Below are 26,743 nucleotides of genomic sequence, written 5' to 3' on the forward strand. Positions count from 1 at the left end.
CTCTTGTGATTTACCACCAAATAGAGAGTTACATTCACTAAATACATTTTTTAAGGACAAAATTCTCTTGAAAGGTTTATTAACATTACTATTAACAATAAATCATTCAGCTTTTCTGTTCTTGGGAAGTTTTTGTTTTAAAATATCAAAGTCCTTATGCAAACCAGTCAGACGCAAATAATGCTTTTATAGTGAAATTCTCAAATAATAATTGCAATTGTTATTGCTTATTTTTTCTTTTTCTTTTTCTTTCTTGGTTTTTTTTTTTTTTTTTTTTTTGAGACAGGGTCTTTCTGTGTATCCCAGGCTGACCTTGAAATCGAGATCCTCCTCGTCTGTCTCCTGAGTTCTGTGATTACAGGGTATATGCCGTAATACCTGGCTTCAGATCATAATATCTACCTTTTCCCATGGGGTAATAATAATATTACTGTGATAGTATTAAGTTTACTTATTTTTATTAAAAGTTTTTTAAGGATTCATTATTTATAAATTCTGATTTTTTTCGTACAGCCTGACTCCCTTATCCAAAATGCTTGGGATCAGAAGTAAGTTTGGATTTTGGAATATTTATAATACATATAATCAGACATTTTAAGGAAGGTAATTTTGTATAATATTTTTGACAGGGTTGTGCATGAAGTTCTATGGTAGGGAATTTTCCACTTGAGGCATCATGTTGGTGCTCAGAGTTCTGGATATTTGAATATTTGATACTTTGGATTTTCAAACTGACTAAAACATGATACTTTAATAATCAATTTTAAAATTTCCTATTTATGATTTGTTAGTAAAAACCGGTTTGGTTTTAAGTGTTCTTATGCTCAAATGCTAAAAATAATCTTTAGTCCCCAACTGAAATTTAATACTCCAATATTTTATTTTAGAATATTTGCATAATAAATACAGTTTTAATCACTAAGTTCTTCCTCACCGACATACGAACTTTTTAAGAAAATTGTGCTGGGTGGGGTGTACATTGTTTAATTTATAAAAATTCTTGCAATGTATCAAATATATCATACTTGAATTCACCCTCTCTACCACTCTCTTTTAGCCCCCCCTCCCACCATTCCTGGAATGGTTTCAGCATGTATCATTTTGCATTTACATACATTTTTCTTTATTCCTTTTCTTATAGTGGTTTCAGCTGGTTTAAGAATTTTATATTCATATTTGTATAGAAAGTGTAACAACCATATTCACTTTCTGAGTTTCCTTGTTTTACCCTACCCCTTTCGTATGTGACCTCCATAGTTTAGCTATTGTGAATAGTGCTTCAATAAACATGGATATGTGGGTGTCATTGTAATGTGACTCACATTCCTTCAGGTATATCTCTAGGAGTGGTATTGCTGGATGGTATCACAGTTCTATTTTTAGTTTTTTGAGGTGTCTCCATACTGTTTTCCATAGTGGTTGTGCTAATTTACATTCCCACCAGCACTATATGAGGGTTCCTTTTTCTCCCCGTGTCCTCACCAACATTTGTTGTTGTTTGTGTTTTTGATGGTAGGTATTCCGATAGAAGTGAGGTGGAATCTTAGCCTGGTTTTGATTTGCATTTCCTTTATGGCCAGGGGTGGTGTTTTTTAGCCATTTGGACTTCGTCCTTTGCAAAGGTTCTGTTCAGTTCATTTGCTCATTTGTTCATTGGGTCATGATTTTTTGGGAGTTCGGTTTTTGAGCTCCCTGTATGTTCTGGTTATCAGTCCCTTGTCTGATAGATAGCTGGCAAAAATTTGCTCCCATTCAGTGGGCAGCCTCTTCAGTTTAGAAACCATTTCTTTTGTTGTGCAGAAACCTTTTAATTTTATGTAGTCCCATTTGTCAGTCCTTTCTCTTGGTTGCTGAGCCATTTGAGTTCTACTGACAAAGTCATTACCTATGCCTGTTGCTTCCAGTGTATTCCCTGCTCTTTCCTGCTCTTTTCAGATCTTGTATTAAGGTCCTTAATCACTTTGAGTTAATACTTATATTGCGTGAAAGACATGGATCTAGTTTCAGTTTTCTGCAGGCAGATACCCAGTTTTCCCAGCAACCTTTGTTGAAGAGACTGTTTTTTCTCCATTGTATGTTTTTGGCACCTTTGTAAAAAATTAGGTGGGCATAGCTTCATGGATTCATATCTGGGTCATCTGTTCCACTGGTCTTCATATCTGTGTTTGTGCCAGTACCGTGCTGTTTTTATTGCTATAACTCTATGGTATATTTCGAAGTCAGGTATTATGGTACCTCCAGCATTGCTCTTTTTGTTCAGTATTGCCTTGGCTGTCTTGGTAAATCTTCCACCTTTCACCCTAAGACGGTTTTTTTTTGTTTGTTTTTGTTTTTTGTCAATAAGGTAAGTTTCTTGTAAACAAGAGATTGTCTGTCTTCCTTTTTAATCCAGTTTGCCAAACAGTGTCTTTTGGTGGTAGTGTTGAGTCCATTAACATTCATTGTTAATATTGAGAGGTATGTTGTGATTCCTGCCATTTAGTTGTTCTTGTTCTTTTAAGGATTTTTGTGTGTGCAACTAATTCTATACTACTCTCTGATTATTTCTCTTGAGGTTTAATATTTCCAGTCCTTTCCAGGTTGTATTTGTTTTCATCTTCTGTATGTAGGATTATTTTCAGAATCTTCTGTAATGGTGGCTTGGTGGGTATATGTTTTAGTTTCTTTTTATGATGGAAGACTTTTATTCCTCCATCAATTTTGAATAATAGCTTTACTGGGTAGAGCATCCTTGGACTGAAATTGTTTTCTTTCAGTGCTTGAAATACCTTACTCCATGCCCTTCTTACTTTTGAGATATCAGCTTTTATTTTGATGGGTTTACTTTTATATGTTATTTGATTTTTCTGTCTACAGCCTTCAATATTCTTTCCTTGTTCTCTGTGCTTGTTGTTTTAATGATAATATGCTGTGGAGAGATTCTATCTTGGTCATGTTTGGTGTCCTGGAGGAGCATCTGTTTTTTGTGATTTGGGAAAATTTCTGCTATTATTTTGTTGAATATATTATGTATACCTTTGGTCTTGCACCTTTTCTCCTTCTTATGCCTATGATTCACAAGTTTGGTGTTTTGATGGAATCGCTGAATTCTTGCATATTCCTTTTGCAGCTCTTGAGTCTTTTGTCTAAGAATTCTTCTGGTTTTTTTTCCCTCTAATATCTATTTTGTCTTCAAGCCCTGAAATTCTGTCTTCCACTTGTTCTAGTCACTGGAGTGGCTTTCAACTTTTATTTGATTTAAGGAACTTTTTTCTTTCCAGGATTTCTGTTAGATTCTTTTTTCTGAGATTTTCCATATTTTTGTTAAATACCTCTTTTATATCATGTACTGTCTGCTTTATTTCATCTCTTTCTCTTTGTTTTTTTAAAATAATCTCCTTAGTTTCATTTTGGAGTTTGTTGATATCCTCTCTTAGTCCATTTAATTGTTTCTGTGTCTTCTCAAGTTTTTTATTTGTGTTGTCTTAATATTCTTTGAGTTGTTTTGTATGTTCTCTTAAGCTCCTTCATAACTTCCTCTGTGAGGTCTTTTTAGAGCTTCTCTTTGGGTACCTCTTTAAGGTGCTCATGAACCTCATTGGACAATGCTTACCATCATTCTGCTGGGGCCAGCAACTGGGTGTTCAGTGCCTTCATTTCCTGCTAAGTCCTCTATTGAGTTATCGTTAGTCTTCTGAGGGGTTGTATTTCTCTGCCTTCTTCTCCCCATGTTTCTATTATGTGCCTTGTTCCTTCAATATCAGTTGGGCTAGTTGGGGGTTTTAATCACCTGTTATCTTTCCCTTTACTGTGCTGTGACTGGCTTAGTCATTAGCTAGGTTGATGTGCTGTTTCTATTCCCTGACCTGGAAGTATAATTTAGCAATAACAAACTCACAGATTCAATACCAGATCAGTTTTTTATGTAATATATACAGAATCCCTTGGTGATAATATCTATGAACAGTGGGAATTGCAGGGGATAATGGTTGTTTGGATAGAAATACTTAGGTAATTAAATAGATGGTGCTAGAGGGGAGGGCAAAAGGGGGGATGAGGTGAGGGGAGAAGTTGTGTTAAGTGTGAGGGCTATAAAGCAATAGGGCCCTATTGTGTTAAGGTGTAGCTTAGTTGTTTTGGGGGAGGATGCTTTTGTCAGGGATTTCAGAGGGATAGGACAATGGGGGTAATGTGTAGAGTTAGTGTAGTAGAGTAGTGAGTGTGGAGGAGGTAGGAGCAGTGAAGTGAAAGGTAGGGGGAGCTGAGGAGGGGAGGGCGGAGAAAGGAGAGAATGGAAGAAAAGGGAGAAAACACAGTTGGGGGAGAAAAAAAGGAAAGTGGGGCAAGAAAGGGTTAAACAGATTGATATTTGGTCAGAGAGGAAGAGGGAGATAGGTAACACTATATTGTAACGCAGAAAAAAAGGAGAGAAAATGAGAGTAAAAATAAAGCTAAGAAAATAATAGTAATACAATTAAAAATACTAAATAATACTAAATAAATATTACTCAGCCATAAAGAGTAATGACATGTGGTTTGAAAGTAAGTGGATGTTATTGGAGGACATCATGTTAAGTGAAATAGGCTAGGATCAGAAACACAAGCCACATGTTTTCTCACATACATGGAAGATAGATCCAAAAATAAACATTTACACAAAAACAAGCATGATCATATACAAACACAGATATAGAACATGATTATAACAATGAAGCTACTCTATGGAACTCAGGGAAAAAGGGAAAGGAAAAGAGAATGATAGAGCATCAGTAATACCATGTAACATAATATGTGAAGATAGAGGATATAAGAATGTGTATTGAAAGCTGTTGAGAAATGGCGGGGCGGGGTTGGAAGGTAAAAGGATAAGGGAGAGTAGTGGAAGAGAATAACACACCAAAGTAAAGTAACCCACAGTGGTTATACAATGAGAAACCCATTTGAACATCAGCTTAATAACGAAAACCAGTACTGTAAAATAGGTACAGTGTGTGTCTGTGTGTGGGGAGGTACTCGAGATAGCGGGGAGGGCGAAGGAAATTAAGGTGATCATATATGGTAGATGGACTTCATATGCCTATATGAAAGAGAAGAAAGAAACCTCTTGCAGTTGCTTTAAGTGGAATTGGGAGGGAGTTGAGGAGGAGAGATGATGGCAGCAATGTAAATAATGTACAATATAAGTGTAATCGGAATTGTCACTATGAATCCCCCCCACATAATGAATATAGCCTAATAAAAAAATTTTAAAAGAAAATAATAGTAATAAAATTAAAAATACTAAATAAAGAGAGAAAAATAAAATTTAAAAATAAATAAAAATAAAATTTAAAAAATGAAACAAAATCAGTTTTCTGAAAGCTCTGGACTACACCTTTGACTTCAAATTCAGGTGCTGGCACTTTTGATGAGCTTTTTCCAGTGTCTCTGTACCTTCTCAAGGTTGGTGTGGTGATGGATATTGCCTATCCTTGTTGGATAGCTTGTTGGGGTGGGAGAGGGAGTCCACTCATGGTGTTCCTATTTGTGATGGGTCATCTGGTATAGGCAGGATCTCTGTAGTGGTCCCACCAGGAAGCTGTTTTGGGAGCAGTCGTTGGTCCCTTCTGCTCACAGGGCAAGTTGCAGTTGAGCTCTATGATCACTCTTTTCAACTCACTAGCAGACTCTCCGTGCTGGTCAGATATGTTTCTTATTTCACCAGGCAGTGGCTGTGTTGTTTCACTGCTGCTTTGGCTATGGCAAGTTAGCCCCTCTTCCCCAACAAACTAGGGCAATTCAGTGTTGTGTTCTGCCCACATTCCTGCATAAGTCCAGCATTTTGCCCAGTCCCCACTCTAGGAGATTGACTCTGCATTTCACCTCTCCCCCACCAGGCAGAGGTGAATTATGTTCTCCATCTATGAAGTTCAGTTTTGTTGGGTGGAGTGCAGGCTTCCCACCATCTGTGCTGGACTATGTGGTTCCCTTGAGGGGTGATCTGCGGTGCTTACCTGTTGGCGTTGCATATTCATTCCAATGGAGTTGGGTCTGGCCAACGTGGTGCAGGTAGGCTGTATCTGGGTGATACATGTCCAGTATGTCACAGAATCTAGTTCAGTTTGTTTCACAGTCCTCTGCTTCTTCCAAGACAAAGAAAGAAAATAAATTTTTAAAAAGGAAAAAATGGCTGGTGGCTTTCCCTGAGGCAGACCGGTGGCTGTGCTGGTCCCAGCCCGCATCACGTCTTCCCCAGCTGTTACGTGCAATTAAAAACTGTTTTAAGGGTTGGTTGTTGAACTTTATGTGCACTTTATGTGTTTTTGTTGGTTGGTACTGGGGTTTCAACTCATGACCTTACTCTTACAAGGCCAGTACTCTACCACTTGAGCCTCTCCACCAGCCCAACACCTTATGTGTATGGCAGTAATTTAGATTGCTAAAAACCATCAAGTCTAGCTACCATGATTCTGAACTCTTTTTTTCCTGAAATCGTGGATCTCTGGGTTTCTGCTTCCCTCAGCTATCTGCCATCTTGGATGTCTCCTGAACTTTTCTTTATCCGTGGGTGTCTTGAATCATCTGATGTTGAGGGTTCCTTGGTAGTGTTAGAAGTGCCTTTCCCAAATGATGATCAAAGAAACATGCAGGAGTCACTCAGCAAGGCAAAAAGAAAAGTTTTACTTGCGCAGAAGGGTGCAGCCACAGACCATAGTCTGCTAGGCAGAACACACTGAGTGGAGAGTCAGCTCAGTTTTTATCTCTTTGCCTCTCACCCTGATGGACTGGTTTGGGTTCACAATTAGTAATTGGTTACTTAGAAAAGGGGGGGACATGGGGTAAGGAGGACCTTGAAGCAGGGAGAACAAGAAAACTCTTTTGGGCAATATTCATCTTTAAGCAAGCAGTATGAAATTAGGATATCTGGTGAAAAACAGCTCTTTGTTTGACTGGAAGAACCTTGCAAAGTCAAGCAACATTTCACAAAGCATGTAGGCAGCAATTCAGAGAGGTTAGCTGACATCTACACAATGATAGTTTTACATTCACTCCTTTGACAGAAAAGACCTAGCTTTACTTGATCCTCACAGCAGTAGGTTTTCATTTGTTTTGTTCTTCAGTTTTGACTTGCTAGAATACAATGGCCTGGCTGAGACTGTCAAGAGTAGGATCTTGCCCTTCATCTTGACTGTTACACTTCCTAAACTTCTTCTAGTTCAGGAATTTTTTTTCTCCTCTCCTCTTCCCCCGTACAAAATAAATGCAACCTCTTTATTTTTCTTAGTAATTTTGTCCTTCTTTATAGTAACTTTCATAACTTTGCCATACTTGGAAAACGTCCATCATAAGCCATTGTCAGGGAGAAAGTATACACCAGTGTGTTGGATATACACCCCAGTGCATACCCCAGAGCATACTGGGAGCTAAACCACACTCATGTCTTCAGGGGCAGGGAACTGGAAAATCAAAGTGCAGGAGTTCACAACTCAGCTGCGGCTCAAACCCCATTCATCCTGTTCCCTTGCAGGGGCCTTGACATCACTGGACTTTGAGGGGGACCTCTTTCTGGATCTTTTTTTTTTTTTTTTTTTTTTCTTTTATTATTCATATGTGCATACAAGGCTTGGTTCATTTCTCCCCCCTGTCCCCACCCCCTCCCTTACCACCCACTCCGCCCCCTCCCTCTCCCCCCCCCTCAATACCCAGCAGAAACTATTTTGCCCTTATTTCTAATTTTGTTGTAGAGAGATCCTGAGCCTGAGTTGGGCCCAGAGGTAGGTTCATTTTCTAAATATTTTCTTTTAGTGAAATTCTTAGCTAAGACTCCAGTGATTCATGATCATTAGCTTTCATTTTGAGAATAAAAGTATGTTGTTATGCATTTTAACCTCTTTTCTGAGGTTGCTGACAATGTCTTATAAATTTCTTTGTAATTTAGAAAACTTAAAAAATATAATGTTCTCTTTTCTGACGTATTTGGTGTTTTTAAAATAAGACTTTTCTCTATATTCTCTATGTACACTTCTAATTTTCAGGCATTCAAATCTTTTCTTTTTGCAGCTATCCAGAGTTTGAGGGACTTATAAAAGAACAGTGTCTTTTTTCCATTAGAAATTCAATGATGTTTCTGCATTATTAGAAAGACTATGATATTTAGCCTGTTGTACCCACAGTACAACATATTCAGTATTTCCATATTGAATATTAAGGAAAATAATAACATCCCCAAAGTATTGTTTATGGGCCCTTGACTTTTGTATTTGCCTTGTAGCCTAGGGTGACCTGAAACTCATGATCCTATAGCAGCAGTTTCTTAAGTGCTAGGATTCTAGGCATTGCCGTCACGCCCAGTTCTTTATTTTGAAGTGGCACATATTGTGCTACTAAATTATAAGAATGTCATGGATGAAACAGTGAACATTTAGCATGACTGGGATTGGTTTCGCCCATGTTGGTGGAGAGGTATTTGTAGGCATGATAGTCAACTGCATATGTTGGGCTAGAGGTTGAGAGGGTAATTGATTTTGGAGTTGTCATAATTTCTTGTGTCTTCCTTAAAATTGATGATCTAGCTGAGAGACCAGAATTACTCATAGGTCATTTTCTCAACGAAGTCTTTCTTAAAACTACCATACTCCAAATTCTATTCCTCTTCTTATATTTCTTTTTATTCTTTCTTGATTTATTTTATATTTACTTGTTTACTATGTCCATTTCCCTTCAACAGGCCATAAACTCTATGAGAGCTGAGGTTTTGGTGTTATTTTCCTCACATTATTAAGTTGCTAGCATCTAGGACAATGTCAGAAAATAGAAATATTTGTGCAATGATTGAGCAATTGTCATTTGAAAATAATACTTCATCTGCTTGTTAAATTGAGTAACACCTAAATTTGACTTTTCAGTGCATGTTGATTACAAAAAATAGAATCATCACTATTTCTGAGGAGACCACAAGTTACTTTTGTCAGTACTGGGGTTTGAACTCAGGGACTCATGCTTGCTAGGGAGGCTCTCTACCACTTGAACCACTCAGCCACTTTTTATATTGGGTATTTTTGAGATAGGGTCTTGCTTTTTTTGCCTTGGCTGGCCTCAAACCTTGATCTTCCTGATCTCTGCCGCCCAAGTAGGTAGGATTACAGGTGTGCACGAGCCACCAGCACCCAACTGATGCTGATGCATTTTTACCTTGGAATAAACCTGAGTCACCATTCTAGTCATTTTTGGTGTCTTCCTTTTTCTTACAAATAAGAAAAAAGAAAAACCCTTGTTATTGCATTAAATTACTAACAGTATTGATCATCAGCAGAGTAACAAAGTGAGCTTACTGGAATCAGTGGAAATGGTAGCTTGCCGTAGGAGTACAACTAAATAGGGGTTTGTGCTGTCAAAACACGTTGGTTTACTCCTCTGTTTCCTGTTTGCACAAGAACTTTGGCCTGCCAGAGCCTTGAAATCCTATGTATTTTGGACATGTGGAGCTTTTTAAGCAGTAGAGGATGAATTTATCAACGGCATTTGTTGATATGCTGACCTTTGGGAATCAGGCCTTTTGGGAACCAAACCAAAAGAGCATTTAAAATAGCCACCAAATTTTGATAACTGGAAATAATTTGGTAAGCAAATTATAGTAATAACAAAGAAAAACAGAAAAACTCAAAATTCTATAGACAATCTTATGTTACTTTAAAAAGTAACAGTTTTTGCTGGCCTATTTGATTTCAGTGATTTCAAAGATTTGGTGACCATTAACTGACTGCAAAAGTTGGTGCCATCGCACAATTGGGATATCATGAACTAGGTATTTTATTATGAGTTTTCTGTTAAGAGATGTTTATGAAGTATTAGGATGTAATTAAAACCATGTAAGGAAATTGTTTCATCCCATGCAGAAAAAAAAGTAAAGAATTTTGCTTCCATATTCACAATTATTTTTTTCTGCTAAGCGTACTGATTAGGCAATCAAAACTTTTTTTCTCTGCTGCTTTAGTTTGTGAGCATGTGGAGAAAACCACTAATATTAGTCACAGTAAATTCAAAGCACATAATTATAATGTTACTAGAAGGAAAGGAAAATTAAATCATAGGAAGCTGAAGCCTGAATTGTTTTGAATGACTGAATCTGAATAGGGTCTATGCTATACTTGATGGATTGGGTGAATAAATAGTCTGTACTTATTATAATGTTCTCAATAGAATTCAGAATTATTTTTATAGCTATGAAGTTGCTTCCTCTCATTATAACCTTATTTTTAAAGCCATCAGATACTTGAGAATAACTGAATTTTTGCCTGTGAAAATCACACATTCTTTAGGGAAGACTAGAGTGCATATAAACAACATTCTTCTTCAACGTGGTAAACCCAAATCATTCATTAGCAGCTTATGCTGAATGCTTTTGAGGCTCAAATGTGCTGATGATTTTCTGCTTTTTTACTTCACTTCCTGGTTAATTTTCAATATCAAATTGGGTAATTTCTAGTTGTTTATTTGTTTCAAATAACGATATTTGTATTTTTTTAAAACACTTAAATCAAGTAGCAGAATTCATTATTTGAATTTGTGACTAGGAATTCTATAATTGCATTTCTTGGGAAAAATTTTTGACTGTGTTCATTGTGTGTGCATGTGTGTGCTTAGGAATCTCTTTTTAAGGTAAAAAATAATCCTGTCTATCTTAATTTTCTCTTTTCCCTTTCTTCTGGTAAAATAGAATATTCCAAAGACCTTCTTGTGTTCTGTAATATTTAGATAAAATAATGCAAAGCAAGTGACTTTCATAAACATAGAAACCTGTGTTTAAGGAATCTAACCCAAATAGCAATTGACTAACAGCCAGTGAAAATGCTATAGATAAAAATTAACTCCATTTAGGTGATTGATTTGAAGTAATGATGTTTGGTTGTTTATTTATTTATTTACATTGGCAGCAGTACTGAGGGTTCATGTCAGGGCCTCATGCTTGATAGGTGCTCTACCACTTGAGACATACCCCTGGTCCTTTTATGCTTTAGTTTTTGGATAGGCTTTCATAGTTTTACCCAGGGCTGACCTTGGACTACCATCTCCATCTTCCTACCTATGCCTCCCTGTAGCTAGGATTATAGGCACACACCACCATCCCTACTTGTTGGTTCAGATAACATCTCATTAGCTTTTTGCCTGGGCTGGCCTTCAACCATGATCCTCTCAATCTCTGCATCCCAAGTATCTGGGATTACAAGCATGAACCACCACACCCTGCTTACAATGACACTTTAAATAAAGACAGCCTCTTCAGAAATTTGTCTTAGGAAAACTGCATATCCACATGAAACTGTTACCGCTCACCTTGTGTACAAATCAACTCAAAATGGATCAAGGATCTTTTTTTTTTTTTTTTCCTTTTGCTTTCATTACTTTATTTTTTTTTTTTTCATTTTTCTTTTATTATTCATATGTGCATACAAGGCTTGGTTTATTTCTCCCCCCTGCCCCCACCCCCTCCCTTACCACCCACTCCACCCCCTCCCGCTCCCCCCCTCAATACCCAGCAGAAACTATTTTGCCCTTATCTCTAATTTTGTTGTAGAGAGAGTATAAGCAATAATAGGAAGGAACAAGGGGTTTTGCTGGTTGAGATAAGGATAGCTATACAGGGCATTGACTCACATTGATTTCCTGTGCGTGGGTGTTACCTTCTAGGTTAATTCTTTTTAATCTAACCTTTTCTCTAGTTCCTGGTCCCCTTTTCCTATTGGCCTCAGTTGCTTTAAGGTATCTGCTTTAGTTTCTCTGCATTAAGGGCAACAAATGCTAGCTAGTTTTTTAGGTGTCTTACCTATCCTCACCCCTCCCTTGTGTGCTCTCGCTTTTATCATGTGCTCATAGTCCAATCCCCTTGTTGTGTTTGCCCTTGATCTAATGTCCACATATGAGGGAGAACATACGATTTTTGGTCTTTTGAGCCAGGCTAACCTCACTCAGAATGATGTTCTCCAATTCCATCCATTTACCAGTGAATGATAACATTTCGTTCTTCTTCATGGCTGCATAAAATTCCATTGTGTATAGATACCACATTTTCTTAATCCATTCGTCAGTGCTGGGGCATCTTGGCTGTTTCCATAACTTGGCTATTGTGAATAGTGCCGCAATAAACATGGATGTGCAGGTGCCTCTGGAGTAACAGTCTTTTGGGTATATCCCCAAGAGTGGTATTGCTGGATCAAATGGTAGATCGATGTCCAGCTTTTTAAGTAGCCTCCAAATTTTTTTCCAGAGTGGTTGTACTAGTCTACATTCCCACCAACAGTGTAAGAGGGTTCCTTTTTCCCCGCATCCTCGCCAACACCTGTTGTTGGTGGTGTTGCTGATGATGGCTATTCTAACAGGGGTGAGGTGGAATCTTAGTGTGGTTTTAATTTGCATTTCCTTTATTGCTAGAGATGGTGAGCATTTTTTCATGTGTTTTCTGGCCATTTGAATTTCTTCTTTTGAGAAAGTTCTGTTTAGTTCACATGCCCATTTCTTTATTGGTTCATTAGTTTTGGGAGAATTTAGTTTTTTAAGTTCCCTGCATATTCTGGTTATCAGTCCTTTGTCTGATGTATAATTGGCAAATATTTTCTCCCACTCTGTGGGTGTTCTCTTCAGTTTAGAGACCATTTCTTTTGATGAACAGAAGCTTTTTAGTTTTATGAGGTCCCATTTATCTATGCTATCTCTTAGTTGCTGTGCTGCTGGGGTTTCATTGAGAAAGTTCTTACCTATACCTACTAACTCCAGAGTATTTCCTACTCTTTCTTGTATCAACTTAAGAGTTTGGGGTCTGATATTAAGATCCTTGATCCATTTTGAGTTAATCTTGGTATAGGGTGATATACATGGATCTAGTTTCAGTTTTTTGCAGACTGCTAACCAGTTTTCCCAGCAGTTTTTGTTGAAGAGGCTGCTATTTCTCCATCGTATATTTTTAGCTCCTTTGTCAAAGATAAGTTGCTTATAGTTGTGTGGCTTCATATCTGGATCCTCTATTCTGTTCCACTGGTCTTCATGTCTGTTTTTGTGCCAGTACCATGCTGTTTTTATTGTTATTGCTTTGTAATATAGTTTGAAGTCAGGTATCGTGATACCTCCAGCATTGTTCTTTTGACTGAGTATTGCCTTGGCTATTCGTGGCCTCTTGTGTTTCCATATAAATTTAACAGTAGATTTTTCAATCTCTTTGATGAATGTCATTGGAATTTTGATGGGAATTGCATTAAACATGTAGATTACTTTTGGGAGTATAGACATTTTTACTATGTTGATTCTACCAATCCATGAGCATGGGAGATCTCTCCACTTTCTATAGTCTTCCTCAATCTCTTTCTTCAGAAGTGTATAGTTTTCCTTGTAGAGGTCTTTCACATCTTTTGTTAGGTTTACACCTAGGTATTTGATTTTTTTTGAGGCTATTGTAAATGGAATTGTTTTCATACATTCTTTTTCCGTTTGCTCATTGTTAGTGTATAGAAATGCTAATGATTTTTCTATGTTGATTTTATATCCTGCTACCTTGCTATAGCTATTGATGATGTCTAGAAGCTTCTGAGTAGAGTTTTTTGGGTCTTTAAGGTATAGGATCATGTCATCTGCAAATAGGGATATTTTGACAGTTTCTTTACCTATTTGTATTCCTTTTATTCCTTCTTCTTGCCTAATTGCTCTGGCTAGGAATTCCAGTACTATGTTGAATAGGAGTGGAGATAGTGGGCATCCTTGTCTGGTTCCTGATTTTAGAGGGAATGGTTTTAATTTTTCTCCGTTAAGTATAATGCTGGCTGTAGGTTTGTCATACATAGCTTTTATAATGTTGAGGAACTTTCCTTCTATTCCTAGTTTTCTTAGAGCTTTTATCATGAAATGATGTTGGTTCTTATCAAAGGCTTTTTCTGCATCTATTGAGATGATCAAGTGGTTTTTGTCTTTGCTTCTATTAATGTGGTTTATTACGTTTATTGATTTTCGTATGTTGAACCACCCCTGCATCCCTGGGATGAAGCCTACCTGGTCGTGGTGAATAATCTTTTTGATGTGTTGCTGAATTCGATTTGCCATTATTTTGTTGAGGATTTTTGCATCAGTGTTCATTAAGGAGATTGGCCTATAGTTCTCCTTTTTGGAGGTGTCTTTGCCTGGTTTTGGGATAAGTGTAATAGTGGCTTCATAAAACGTGTTTGGCAGTTTTCCTTCCCTTTCTATTTCATGGAACAGTTTAAGGAGGGTTGGTATCAGTTCTTCTTTAAAGGTCTGATAGAATTCAGCAGAGAATCCATCAGGTCCTGGACTTTTCTTTTTGGGGAGACTCTTGATTGCTGCTTCAATTTCATTTTGTGTTATAGGTCTATTCAGGTGATTAATTTCCTCTTGGTTCAGTTTTAGATGATCATATGTATCTATAAATCTGTCCATTTCTTTTAGATTTTCAAATTTATTTGAATATAGGTTCTCAAAGTAGTCTCTGATGATTTCCTGGACTTCCATGGTGTTTGTTGTTATCTCCCCTTTTGCATTCCTGATTCTACTAATTTGGGTTTTTTCTCTCCTCATTTTAGTCAGGTTTGCCAGGGGTCTATCGATCTTGTTTATTTTTTCAAAGAACCAACTTTTGTTTCATTAATTCTTTGTATGGTTTTTTTGGTTTCTATTTCGTTGATTTCAGCTCTTATTTTTATTATTTCTCTCCTTCTATTTGTTTTGGGATTTGCTTGTTCTTGTTTTTCTAGGAGTTTGAGATGTATCATTAGGTCATTGATTTGGGATCTTTCAATCTTTTTAATATATGCACTCATGGCTATAAACTTTCCTCTCAAGACTGCCTTAGCTGTGTCCCTTAGGTTCTGGTAGGTTGTGTTTTCATTTTCATTGACTTCTAGGAACTTTTTAATTTCCTCTTTTATTGCATCGATGATCCATTCTTCATTAAGTAATGAGTTATTTAGTTTCCAGCTGTTTGCATGTTTTTTGTCTTTACTTTTGTTGTTGAGTTCTACTTTTACTGCATTGTGGTCAGATAGTATGCATGGTATTATTTCTATTTTCTTATATTTGCTGAGGCTTGCTTTGTGCCCTAGGATATGATCTATTTTGGAGAAGGTTCCATGGGCTGCTGAGAAGAATGTATATTGTGTAGAGGTTGGATGAAATGTTCTGTAGACATCTACTAGGTCCACTTGATCTATTGCTTATTTTAGATCTTGGATTTCTTTATTGAGTTTTTGTTTGGATGACCTATCTATTGATGCTAATGGAGTGTTAAAGTCTCCCACAACCACTGTGTTGGCGTTTATATATGCTTTTAGGTCTTTCAGGGTATGTTTGATGAAATTGGGTGCGTTGACATTGGGTGCGTACAGATTGATGATTATTATTTCCTTTTGGTCTATTTCCCCTTTTATTAGTATGGAATGTCCTTCTTTATCTCGTTTGATCAATGTAGGTTTGAAGTCTACTTTGTCAGAGATAAGTATTGCTACTCCTGCTTGTTTTCGGGGGCCATTGGCTTGGTAAATCTTCTTCCAGCCTTTCATCCTAAGCATATGCTTATTTCTGTCGGTGAGATGAGTCTCCTGTAAGCAACAAATTGTTGGATCTTCTTTTTTAATCCATTTTGTCAAACAGTGTCTTTTGATGGGTGAATTAAGTCCATTAACATTAAGTGTTAGTACTGATAGGTATGTGGTGATTCCTGCCATTTAGTTATCTTAGTTGTTTGAAGGTTTGATTGTGTGTACCTAACTTGATGTTACTCTCTACTGTCTTGCTTTTTCTTATCCTGTGGTTTGGTGCTGCCTGCCTTTTCATGGTTAAGTTGGGTGTCACTTTCTGTGTGCAGGATCCCTTGCAGAATCTTTTGTAATGGTGGCTTTGTGGTCACATATTGTTTTAGTTTCTGCTTATCATGGAAGACTTTTATTGCTCCATCTATTTTGAATGATAGCTTTGCTGGGTAGAGTATCCTGGGGTTGAAGTTATTTTCATTCAGTGCCCGGAAGATCTCACCCCACCCTCTTCTTGCTTTTAATGTTTCTGTTGAGAAGTCTGCTGTGATTTTGATGGGTTTACCTTTGTATGTTACTTGTTTTTTCTCTCTTGCAGCCTTCAATATTCTTTCCTTAGTTTCTGAACTTGTTGTTTTAATGATGATATGTCGTAGAGTAGTTCTATTTTGATCTGGTCTGTTTGGTGTCCTGGAGGCCTCTTGCATTTGTATGGGAATATCTTTCTCTAGATTTGGGAAATTTTCCGTTATTATTTTGTTGAATATATTACGCATTCCCTTCGCTTGCACCTCTTCTCCTTCTTCGATGCCCATGATTCTCAAGTTTGGTCTTTTGATGGAGTCAGTGAGTTCTTGCATTTTCTTTTCACAGGTCTTGAGTTGTTTAATTAGTAGTTCTTCAGTTTTTCCTTTAATTACCATTTCATCTTCAAGTTCTGAGATTCTGTCTTCTGTTTGTTCTATTCTGCTGGATTGGCCTTCCGTTTTGTTTTGCAGTTCTGTTTCGTTCTTTTTTCTGAGGTTTTCCATATCCTGGCTGTTTTCTTCTTTATTGTTGTCTATTTTTGTCCTGAGTTCATTTATCCATTTATTCATTGTGTTCTCTCTTTCACTTTGGTGTTTATACAGTGCTTCTATGGTTTTCTTTATTTCTTCTTTTGCTTTTTCAAATTCTCTATTTTTATTGTCTTGGAATTTCTTGAGTGTCTCCTGTACATTTTGGTTGACCCTATCCAGTATCATCTCTATAAAATTCTCATTGAGTACTTGTAGTATGTCTTCTTTTAAATTATTCTTGTAGGCTTCATTGGGTCCTTTGGCATAGTTTATCTTCATTTTGTTGGAGTCTGGCTCTGAGTTTCTGTTCTCTTCATTCCCCTCTGGTTCCTGTACTAATTTTTTGCTGTGGGGAAACTGGTTTCCTTGTTTTTTCTGTCTTCCTGTCATTGTCCTTGGTGTTGTTACTGTCCCTGTACTGTGTGTAATTAAGTATTTTCTAGCTTGTAATAATAACAATTGTAATATTGAGAATGGAAGAGTGAGCTGAGATGGAAAGCAAGAAGTTAAAGAAAAGGGGAAAACAAATATACAGACAAGAGGGAGAAAGCAGAACAAGGTATCAGGCAAGAGAGTTTCAAAGGTATAAACAGGGAGTGTTAGTGTACTAATCGACAGTAAGCTGAACAGACAATAGATTGACAGAGAGAGGGTGAAAATCAAAGATAAAAAAAATAAAAAATAAGTATATGAAAGTAATATCTATTTATAAAAATGAATTAAAATAAAATGGAAAATAGAAAATTAAAAAAAACAAAAAAAACCCAAAAAACCAAAAAACTTCCAAGTTTATATGCAATGCAATTTCAGTCTTAATAATTTGGATGTCCGTCTCAATCTCCAGTCCTGGAGTTGGTGCCTCAGATGTTGTTCTGTAGTTGTCTCATCAAAGGGGATGCATAAAGTAGAACAAAACTACACTCACACACACACAGAAGAAAAAAAAAAAAGCCCCACCAAGTGTCCCCAGTTCAAATGCAATACAGTTTCAGTAAGTTTTTCGGCTTGCAGGTGTAATTCGGTTGTTCTCTCATCAAAGGTAGGGAGAAAAAGAAAAAAAAGCGTCTGGAGGCAGTTCTGAGAGTGGTATCTGCAACTGTGGCTTGCCTGCCTGCTGCTCTCAGCCTGTAGCTGGCGGCGTTATTTATGCAGATCTCTGGGGTGATCTTAGCACTCACCTGGTCCCACAGGCTTTGTTTGCTCAGAGTTCTCCTGTGCGGGGGAGGGGGGCCTCTGCTACAGGCTTTTCCCTTTCCAAGCACTGGGAAAGGCGACACTGCCCCGCGTTGTCAGGCCTGCGTGTTTATTTACAGTTCACGTGGGAAGTGGGTCTTCCCTCCTCTCACAAGCGTCCCCGCTCCTGGTTGCTGGGCGCGCGCCCCGCTCCCGCCAGAGCCTCTCCGGCCCGCCCGGCTCGTTTATTTACAGTCCCGGGAAGGGTTCCCTTCCCCCAATCTTCAGCGCTCAGGGCGCCCCACCCTCTTTCCAGCGTGTCTTAACTGTTCTTATTGCTTAGTACTCAGTTTCTCTTTTTTTCCCGGGTGGAGGTCAGTCTGTCCAGGGGGCTATGCTGCTCTGGCCCAGGCTTGTCTGTGGGGAACCGCGGTACCGCGAAGCTCACCTGGTCCGCGTCTTCCCAAGCCGTATGGGCGCTGGCCACTGGCGGCCCCGGGGGCCTCCTCAGTTCTCCGTTTAACGTGAAGTGGAGATTCTCTGCGCCGGCTGGAGATGTGGAGGAGTCAAAGTTATGCCTTTTCTCGGTGATTATGCCTGCAAAGTGTGTCTCCAGCGTCTCTCCAAGATTTCACTATAGGAGGCTCGCTTTCTGCTTCCTACCTCTAGCCGCCATCTTGGAATTCCTCCGGATCAAGGATCTTAATTCAAGGCCTGAACCTTTGAACCTATTAGAAGAAAACATAAGGGAAACTCTTGAAATTATTGGCAAAGGCAATGATTTCCTGAATAGGACCCCAGAATCCCAGGAAACAAAAGCAAGAATTGACAAAGAGGATTATTACAGAGCAAACTTTTGCACAGCAAAGGAAACAATCAACAGAGTGAAAAAAAGATGGATGGATTCCAAGATGGCGGCTAGAGGGAGGAAGCAGAAAGCGAGCCTCCTATAGTGAAATCTTGGAGAGACACTGGAGACACACTTTGCAGGCAAAATCACTGAGAAGAGGCAAAACTTTGACCCCTCCACACCTCCAGCCAGCACAGAGAATCTCCACTTCACATTAAACGGAGAAACAAGGAGGGCCCCCAGGCCGCCAGTCACCCACACCAAGAGGGCTTGGGAAGACACGGACAAGGTGAGCTTCATGGTACTCCCACAGACAACCCTGGGCCAGAGGAGCATAGCCCCCTGGACAGACCGACCTCCCCCTGGGGAAAAAAGAGAAACTGAGTAATAAGCAATAAGAACAATAAAGACATGCGGGATAGAGGGTGGGGCACACTGAGTGCCGAAGATTGGGGAAAGGGAATCCTTCCCGGAACTGTAAATAAACAAGCCTGGCCTGGCAGGAGAGGCTCTGGCGGGAGCAGGGGCGCACGCCCAGCAAACAGGAGTGGGAAAGCTCATGAGAGTGGCGGAGGGAGGAAAACTCCACAGGAGAGGGGGAAAGACCCACTTCCCACGTGAGCTGTAAACAAATATGGTGGCTGGCAGTACCAGCAGCACCGCCCAGTAATCAGGAGCAGGAAAGCTTGTAAAAGTGGCTGTGGGAGGAAAACTGCACAGGAGAGGGGGGAAGACCCACTTCCCACATGAACTGTAAATAAACACGCAAGCCTGAGAAAGCGGGTGCAGTGTCATCTTCCCCAGTGTGCTTGGAAAGGGGAAAGCTTGTAGCAGAGGCTCACGCACAGGAGAACTCTGAGTAAACAAAGCCTGCAGGGCCAGGTGAGTGCTAAGCTCACCACTGAGATCTGCATAAATAAAGCCTCTAGCAACAGCAGACTGACAGCAGCGGGCAGGCAAGCCACAGCCACAGATACCATTCTCAGAATAGTCTACAGACTCTTTTTTTTTTTCTCTTTTTCTCCCTACTTTTGATGAGAGAACAACCGAATTACATTTGCATGCTGAAAAACTTAGTGAAACTGTATTGCATTTGAACTTGGGACACTCGGGGTTTTTGTGTGTGTGTGTGTGTGTGTGTGTGTGTGTGTGTGTGTGTGTGTGTGTGGGTGTGTGTAGTTTTGTTCTACGTTATGTGTCCCCTTTGATGAGACAACTACAGAACAACATCTGAGGCACCATCTCCAGGGTTGGAGACTGAGACGGACACCAAAATTATTAAGACTGAAACTTCATTGCATTTGAACTTGGAGGGTTTTTTGTTTTTTGATTTTTTTTTTAATTTTTCTATTTTTCATTTTATTTTATTTTTATATATATATTTCTTTCATTTACTTATTTTTTATTTTTATTCTTATCTTTATTTTTTTTTATTTTTTATTTTCAATCCTCTCTCTGTCTCTCTAATGCCTGTTCAGCTTACTGTCTATTAGTACACTAATGCTCCCTGTTTATACCTTTGAAACTTTCTTGTCTAATTCCTTGTTCTGTTTTCTCCTTCTTTTCTGTTTATTTGTTTTTCCCTTTTCTTTAACTTCTTGCTTTCCATCTCCGCTCACCCTTCCATTCTAAATATTACCATTGTTATTATTACAAGCTAGAAAATACTTAATTGCACACAGTGCAGGGACAGTAACAACATCAAAGACAATGATGGGAAGACAGAAAAAACAGGGAAACCAGTTTTCCCACAGCAAAAAATTAGTACAGGAACCAGAGGGGAATGAAGAAAACAGATACTCAGATCCAGACTCCAACAAAATGAAGATAAACTATGCCAAAGGACCCAATGAAGCCTACAAGGAGCAGGGCACAGGCTGATCTCAACAGCAAAAAAAAAGGGGGGGGGCTGTGTACCCATGTTTATTTAGATTTGATTCACAATAGCCAAGATACAGAATCATTCTAGGGGCCCTTCAGCAGATGAATGGATTTTTAAAAATGTAGTGTACATACAGACAATGGAGCAGACTCACCAAATTGAGCATGTAAATTTTAATTTCACTATGGAAAAAATTTATTCTCATCAATACAGATTTAACCTAAGGCTAAAAACAATTTTTACTGATTCTTACTATTATAGAGCAAAAGCACAGCTGTAAGCTTCATATAAAGGCATAGTACTAATGTGTTAATGCCAGCTTTCTTTGATTTATTATACTTTCTTGATTTCTCTTTTATGTGCTGAAATACATGTCAAGAAAAAGTTCTTGCTTCTTTCCCCCATCTCTTTCCTTCCCTCTTCCCGGATGTCCTTATTCTTAGGTGATGTCCTCTACAACATTTAGGATGAAACTTTCTTTCAAATGATTAAAAAGAATGTGTGTGTGTGTGTATTTGTATCTCTGTCAGCAAACACAAATGCAGCAAGGTATTAATTTGAGAATCCAGGTGAAGAGCATATAAATTTTCATTGTATATGATTTCTGCTTTCCTGATTACTTGAAACTTTAAAAAGCCAAGGGAAATTTGACTTGAAAAAGTAACAGTAATGATTCTTTAACATATTTAAATAATTATCATTATTTTGCAGTGCTGGGGATTGAACCCAGAGCCTCATGCGTGCTAGGCAAGTACTCTACTACTGAGCTACACCCCTGCCCATTCTTGTGGCTTCGAAGAGCACAGATGAGTCTGCTTTGCATACTGTGCAAAGTTACTGTTGATAAAATAAAATTAGGTAGGTTAAAGTCAAGAAATTTTATATACATACGAACTGTCAGTGTTTTTCTTCATGAAATAGTCATGTCTGCACTATATTGCTATTATTTCTTGATTTCAGTTTCTATTGACAACTAAAGAAATAGTTTGTTTTTTGAAGAAGATATATCATTTGGTTTCTGTGGTGCAATCAAAAATAGTGCAATGATTCTTTGCATCCTTGCTGTCATTAGTGCCAAAATGAAGGTTTAGGGGTATTTTATAACAAAATAAAGTTTCATTAGTTTTTATGTGAAGTTTTGTTATTTTTTCATTCATTCCTTTTCTTGCATTAACCTGAAAAATAATCTGTAGATTTTCAATTTGATGTTTTTTAAAAATTAAACTTTTACTTTCACAAAATTTTAGGTTTACATGCAGTTGTAAGAAATAATACATGTATAGCAGTTTCCCAATTTTCCCCAGTGATAAACATCTTGCCAAAACTGTGTCAGAATCAAGTTATTAGCATTGAAACAATCCACCAATATTATCTAGCTTTTCCCAGTTTTATTTGTAGGAGTGTGTGTGTGTGTGTGTGTGTGTGTGTATGTGTTTGTGTGTATTTAGGTCTGTGCAGTTTTATCACATGTGTAGGTTCATGTATCCTCTACTATAAGTCAAGACATAGAACACCTTCATCATCACAGGGATCCTTCATGTTGCCCTATATTATTAATCCATTTTATTTACCCATTAATTTATCCCAAGTTTAATCCCTGGTAACCAATACCCTCTCTTAATTTCTATAATTTTTTCATTTCAAAAATGTTATACAAATGGAATTCATACAATGAATACCTTTTGGGATTGTCTCTTTACATTCAGCAAAATTGTCAAGATTGATCAAAATTATTATACATTTACCCTTTTTACTATTGAACAGTGTTTAATGGTATTAATGTACTTATAGTTTGTAAGGCTATAAGTCTGAGACCAAAATATTGGCAGGATTCCTTTCTTCTGAGGTCTTTCTACTTGGTTTGTAGATGACAGTCTTTTTCCTGTGTCCTCAGATAGCCTTTCCTCTGTGTTTTTCTATGTCCTAATTTCTTCTTCTTCTAAAGACACAAACCATATTGGATTAGGTCTCACTCTAATGACTTCATTTAACCTAATCCCTCTTTAAATAAACTCTCTTCAAATATAGTCACATTTTAAGCCAGTAGGGGTTAGAACACTAAAATATAAACTAGGAGATATGGAGGAAAGGGAAACATTTAGTCCATAACATATCTTTGACTCTTGTAAATAATGCTTCTATGATCATGGGTATATAGATACATCTTTGAGATACAGCTTTCAGTTCTTTTGGGCATATACTCAGAAGTTGAATTCTCAGGTCACATAATAATTGTATTTTTAGTTTTTGGAGGAGTTGCTGTACTGTTCCATAGCAGCTGCACTTTTCATTCCCATCCACAGTGCACAAGGCTTCCAATCTCTTTACATCCTTCCTTGTACTCGTTATTTTCTGGATTAAAAAAAAAATACTGCCCATCCTTGCATGTGAAGACAGTGTCTTATTGTGGTTTTGATTTGCCTCTCCATATTGATTAGTGATGTTGAACGTCTTTTCTTATGCTTCTTGGCTATTTGTATGTCTTCTTTGAAGATATGTCCATTCAAGCCCTTATAAGGCCTATTTATTGCTTGGGTTTGAACTTTTTTTAAAATTGTTGAGTTATCAGTGATTTTTGCATATTTGGACATTGGTCCCTTATAAGGTATATGATTTGTAAATATTGTCTCCACTCAGTAGATACATGTAAGTTTTTAATTTTGATGTAGTCTAATTTATCTATTTTTACTTTTGTTTCTTGTCCATTTGGTATCGTGTGTAAGAAATCATTGCCAAATCCAATATCGTGTTACTTTCCCCTTGTCTTGTAGAATTTTTATAGCTTTAGCTCTTACGCATATGGTGTAAAGCAAAGATCCAGCTTCATCCATATCATGTATATGTATATCTAGTTTTCCTAGCACCATTTGTTGAAATATCCATAAGGTCTTGACACCCTTGTTGAAAAACATTGACCAGCATCTCAAGAAAGTATTGTTCTGTATATTACTAGCCTGGGAAAGGATCAAACTTCTAAGTACCATTTCTATTGAATGTGTATAGTTTGCACAACATTGTAAAGTTAAAAAATCATAAGAGGAACGCTTATGTAAGTTGGGGCACTTACGTACATTCATACATACATACATACATACATACATACATACATACATATACAAATAGGGAGGACCTAGACAGATTCTTGTTTGAGTACCTAATTGTTCACCTCATCCTCCATCCCCTGTCTGTTTTTGTTAGTAGGACCAAAATTTTACTCAAATAATGGAAAATCATATGCTTCATGGTTCCTCCGTACTCCAGTTAGTAGGGGGAACACAGGTGATTACTGACTATATTTTGGCAATCCAACCTAAATTAGTATACATAGATTTTCTTTGTTGATCTTAATAGCAACATAGTATTCCATTGCATAGATGCACCATTATTTTTCCAATCTCAGTGGATACGTAGGTTGTTTCAATGTTTTGCTATTATGAATGCCACAGCAAATGACCATGTATGTGTTAACTCATCCAAGTGATTTCAAATTTAAGAACAATATTATATGTTTACTTTTTAAAGTTATATTTTTGTTCTTAAGGAGTGGGGAGATATGACCAGAACAGGGATATGGAATGAATAAGGCAAGACATTTTTGAGAAGAATATTATGGACCTGTTTGTAGTCCCAGAAAGGCAGGGCACAGAAGTCACTGTCTTCTTTGCTTATGATAATTGAGACCTTTGGCTTATCATAGTAACAGATATTTTTAAGATTTGAGTTACAGGTTTAGATGAGGCATCAAAGACACTCTATCACAATTCTTTTTATACCAGTTAATTTTTTTCATGTATTATAGTAATCCTACACAATTTTAAAGACCTTTATATTTTTAGATGAAGCCCCTATACAACTAATATATGCTAATAAATTTTTTTTCAAAAAAAGTTTTTCAAGTACACTGCTTCCATTTACTCTTTTGTTTTTTGGTTGTACTTGGGTTTGAACTCAGAGCTTCATGCTTGTTAGGCAGGTACTCTATCATTGAGCCACACCTCCAGCCCACTTTGCTCCTGTTATTTTATAGATCGGGTCTTATTTTTGCCCTGGCTAGCCTGGACTACAGTCCTCGTATTTTAAGTTTCTCACTGTTATTCGAATGACAAATGCCACACCATGCCCAGCTTAGAACTGCCTTGATCCTCCCAATTTCAGCATCCTGTGTAGCTTGGGATGATAGATGCACACCATCACACCCATCTGTTGAATGAGATGGGGTCTCATGAACTTTTTGTCCAGGCTGGCATCAAACTACAATCCTCCCATCTCAACCTCCCAAGTAGTTAGGATTTCAGGTGTAGTGGCTCACATAAAGATAGTGTTGGATGAGTCATCTTCTTTTATTAAATGATTGGAAAACTGAGGACCAAAGGCCATTTTTCAGGCTAGTGACCTGTATCATCAGTCAGGGAGCTAAGCCTACAATCTCATCTGCTAATTCTGAGATTGCACAAAAAATGGTGCATGAGCCGGACAACGGTGGCTTATACCTGTAATCCTAGCTACTCAGGAGACAGAGATCAGGAGGATTGAGGTTTGAAGCCAGCCTGAGCAAATAGTTTGTGTGACCCTATCTAAAAAACCTTTAAAAAATGTGGCTTGTGCATGTAAGCACACATGAATGTATATGTGTACATCAGTACTCTCCCCATATTTTCTGATATCAGAGCCCTTCTTAACTGGGAGGAATCATTTAGACTCCCTGTCGAGTGTGGTTGTTTCAATTTTTCATGCCATAGGAATGAACATGTTACTGGCTTGGGGCCAGTCAGAGTAGTGATCCTTCTGACCATGGTGATTCAGGTCAAGGATAAGCATGTTATTCAGGTCAGGCCAATCAGCATGCTTCCTTGGACTTTTCTGCTAGAGCTATGTGGAGCAACCATTTTTTTTTTCTGCTTTGGTTGTCAGTGTTATTTTCTGGATTAAAAAAAAAATTCTCGCCTTAGAATATAGATCTCACTTCTGGTTTCAGACAGGAAAAGGGGAAAACATAAAAAGCAAAAGAGATATGCTGTCTGAGACAACTCTTTTTAAAGGACCTTTCCTAAATGTTCCTCCAAGTGATGTCTTTTTGTTTTTCTGTTTTTTTTTAATTTCACATAATTTTTACATGCCTCAGAATATTATTTTTTGGTTTTTCTTTTCTTTTTTTTTTTTGGCAGTACTGGGGCTTCAGCTCAGGATCTCATGCTTGCTAGGCAGATACTGTTAACACTTGAGCCACTCCACCAGCCCTTGGTTTTTCTTTTTTTTATTTTCTTTATTCATATGTACATACAATGATTGGGTCATTACTCCCCTCTTCCCCCCGCACCTCCCTTTCCTCCCACCCCCTCTCTCTCGCCCCCACCCCCTCGCTTTCAAGCAAATACTGAGTGATGTCTTTTTGTGTCTTATTAATCAGAACTGTGTCACTTCTAGCTAAAGAGAGACTGAGACCTGATTTCTTAGCTGAGCATATCACAGTTTTCCCTATACATCATCGAGCTTCTTTTAGTCAGAAATAAGGGAAGAATAAATTCCAAGTAAGCATTTGCTGTCTGCCACAGGGGTTGGGACTAGGTGCTTCTTGGAGTAGCTGTTGTCCTATTTGGAGAAAATCTAGGAGCTTCTGAAATCCTGGAAGTCAAGTAAATTCTTCAAAGCAGCAAAGAGTGAACAGTAGATCAAACACTGTCTGCAACTAGTAGTAAGATGAGGAGTAGTAGACTGATACTGATCTCAGCATCCCATGAAGGTGATTGGTGATCTTTCAGAGAGAAGTCAGGTGGAGGAAAGGGAATAAAAATTACAATTTGAGTAGGTAAGGTAAGAGAACAAGAGAAAAGAAATAGAATATAGTAACACAAACAAATCTTTTAAACAATCTTTCTTAAAAGGAAAAAGATAATACAGGTGGAAGTGATTTTTATTGTATGTATAAGAGACAGTATGTTTGTTTTTCTGTACAGGAGAAACCAGTTAAAAAATGATCTAGGGGAATGACCCAGGAGAGAGACAAATTAATTATGTGTGAGTTTGGGGAAGGGTGAAGGCCCTGGAGTAAGCGAGGAGGTACTCCAGTGAACAGGTGGAACAGTTGGCCTTCAAGGAGCATTAACGATTCTACTGCAAGACCAGGAAGGAAGGTAGAAGTCATGTACAGGAAACAAGATGTAGTGGAGGCTTATCAAGTTCTCTCTGCTTATGTTTTTCCAAGGGAAAGACAGCTGCAGAGAGTTAGGATGAATGAGGAGATAATTGGAAATTTGATGAAAGATGTAAAAGTACGGGTCAATACTTGTGAAATGAA

At 37.9% G+C, this 26,743-nt stretch overlaps 1 protein-coding gene across 5 annotated transcripts in view; it reads left to right on the forward strand.

Annotated features, from left to right (window-relative positions):
- Positions 1-26,743, forward strand: part of Tasp1 (taspase 1) — a 257,045-nt gene that overhangs the window by 178,186 nt on the left and 52,116 nt on the right. Inside the window, exon 12 of one of the 5 annotated variants that reach the window (XM_074074332.1) lies at positions 21,160-21,306. The exons of the other annotated variants lie outside the window; for them this stretch is intronic. Coding sequence (XP_073930433.1) covers positions 21,160-21,306 — 147 coding nt within the window. The remainder of the gene's footprint in view (positions 1-21,159; positions 21,307-26,743) is intronic. 5 annotated transcript variants of the gene reach the window in all.

The sequence above is a fragment of the Castor canadensis genome, chromosome 5 (genome assembly GCF_047511655.1).
Source record: "Castor canadensis chromosome 5, mCasCan1.hap1v2, whole genome shotgun sequence".
NCBI classification, from domain to species: Eukaryota; Metazoa; Chordata; class Mammalia; order Rodentia; family Castoridae; genus Castor; species Castor canadensis.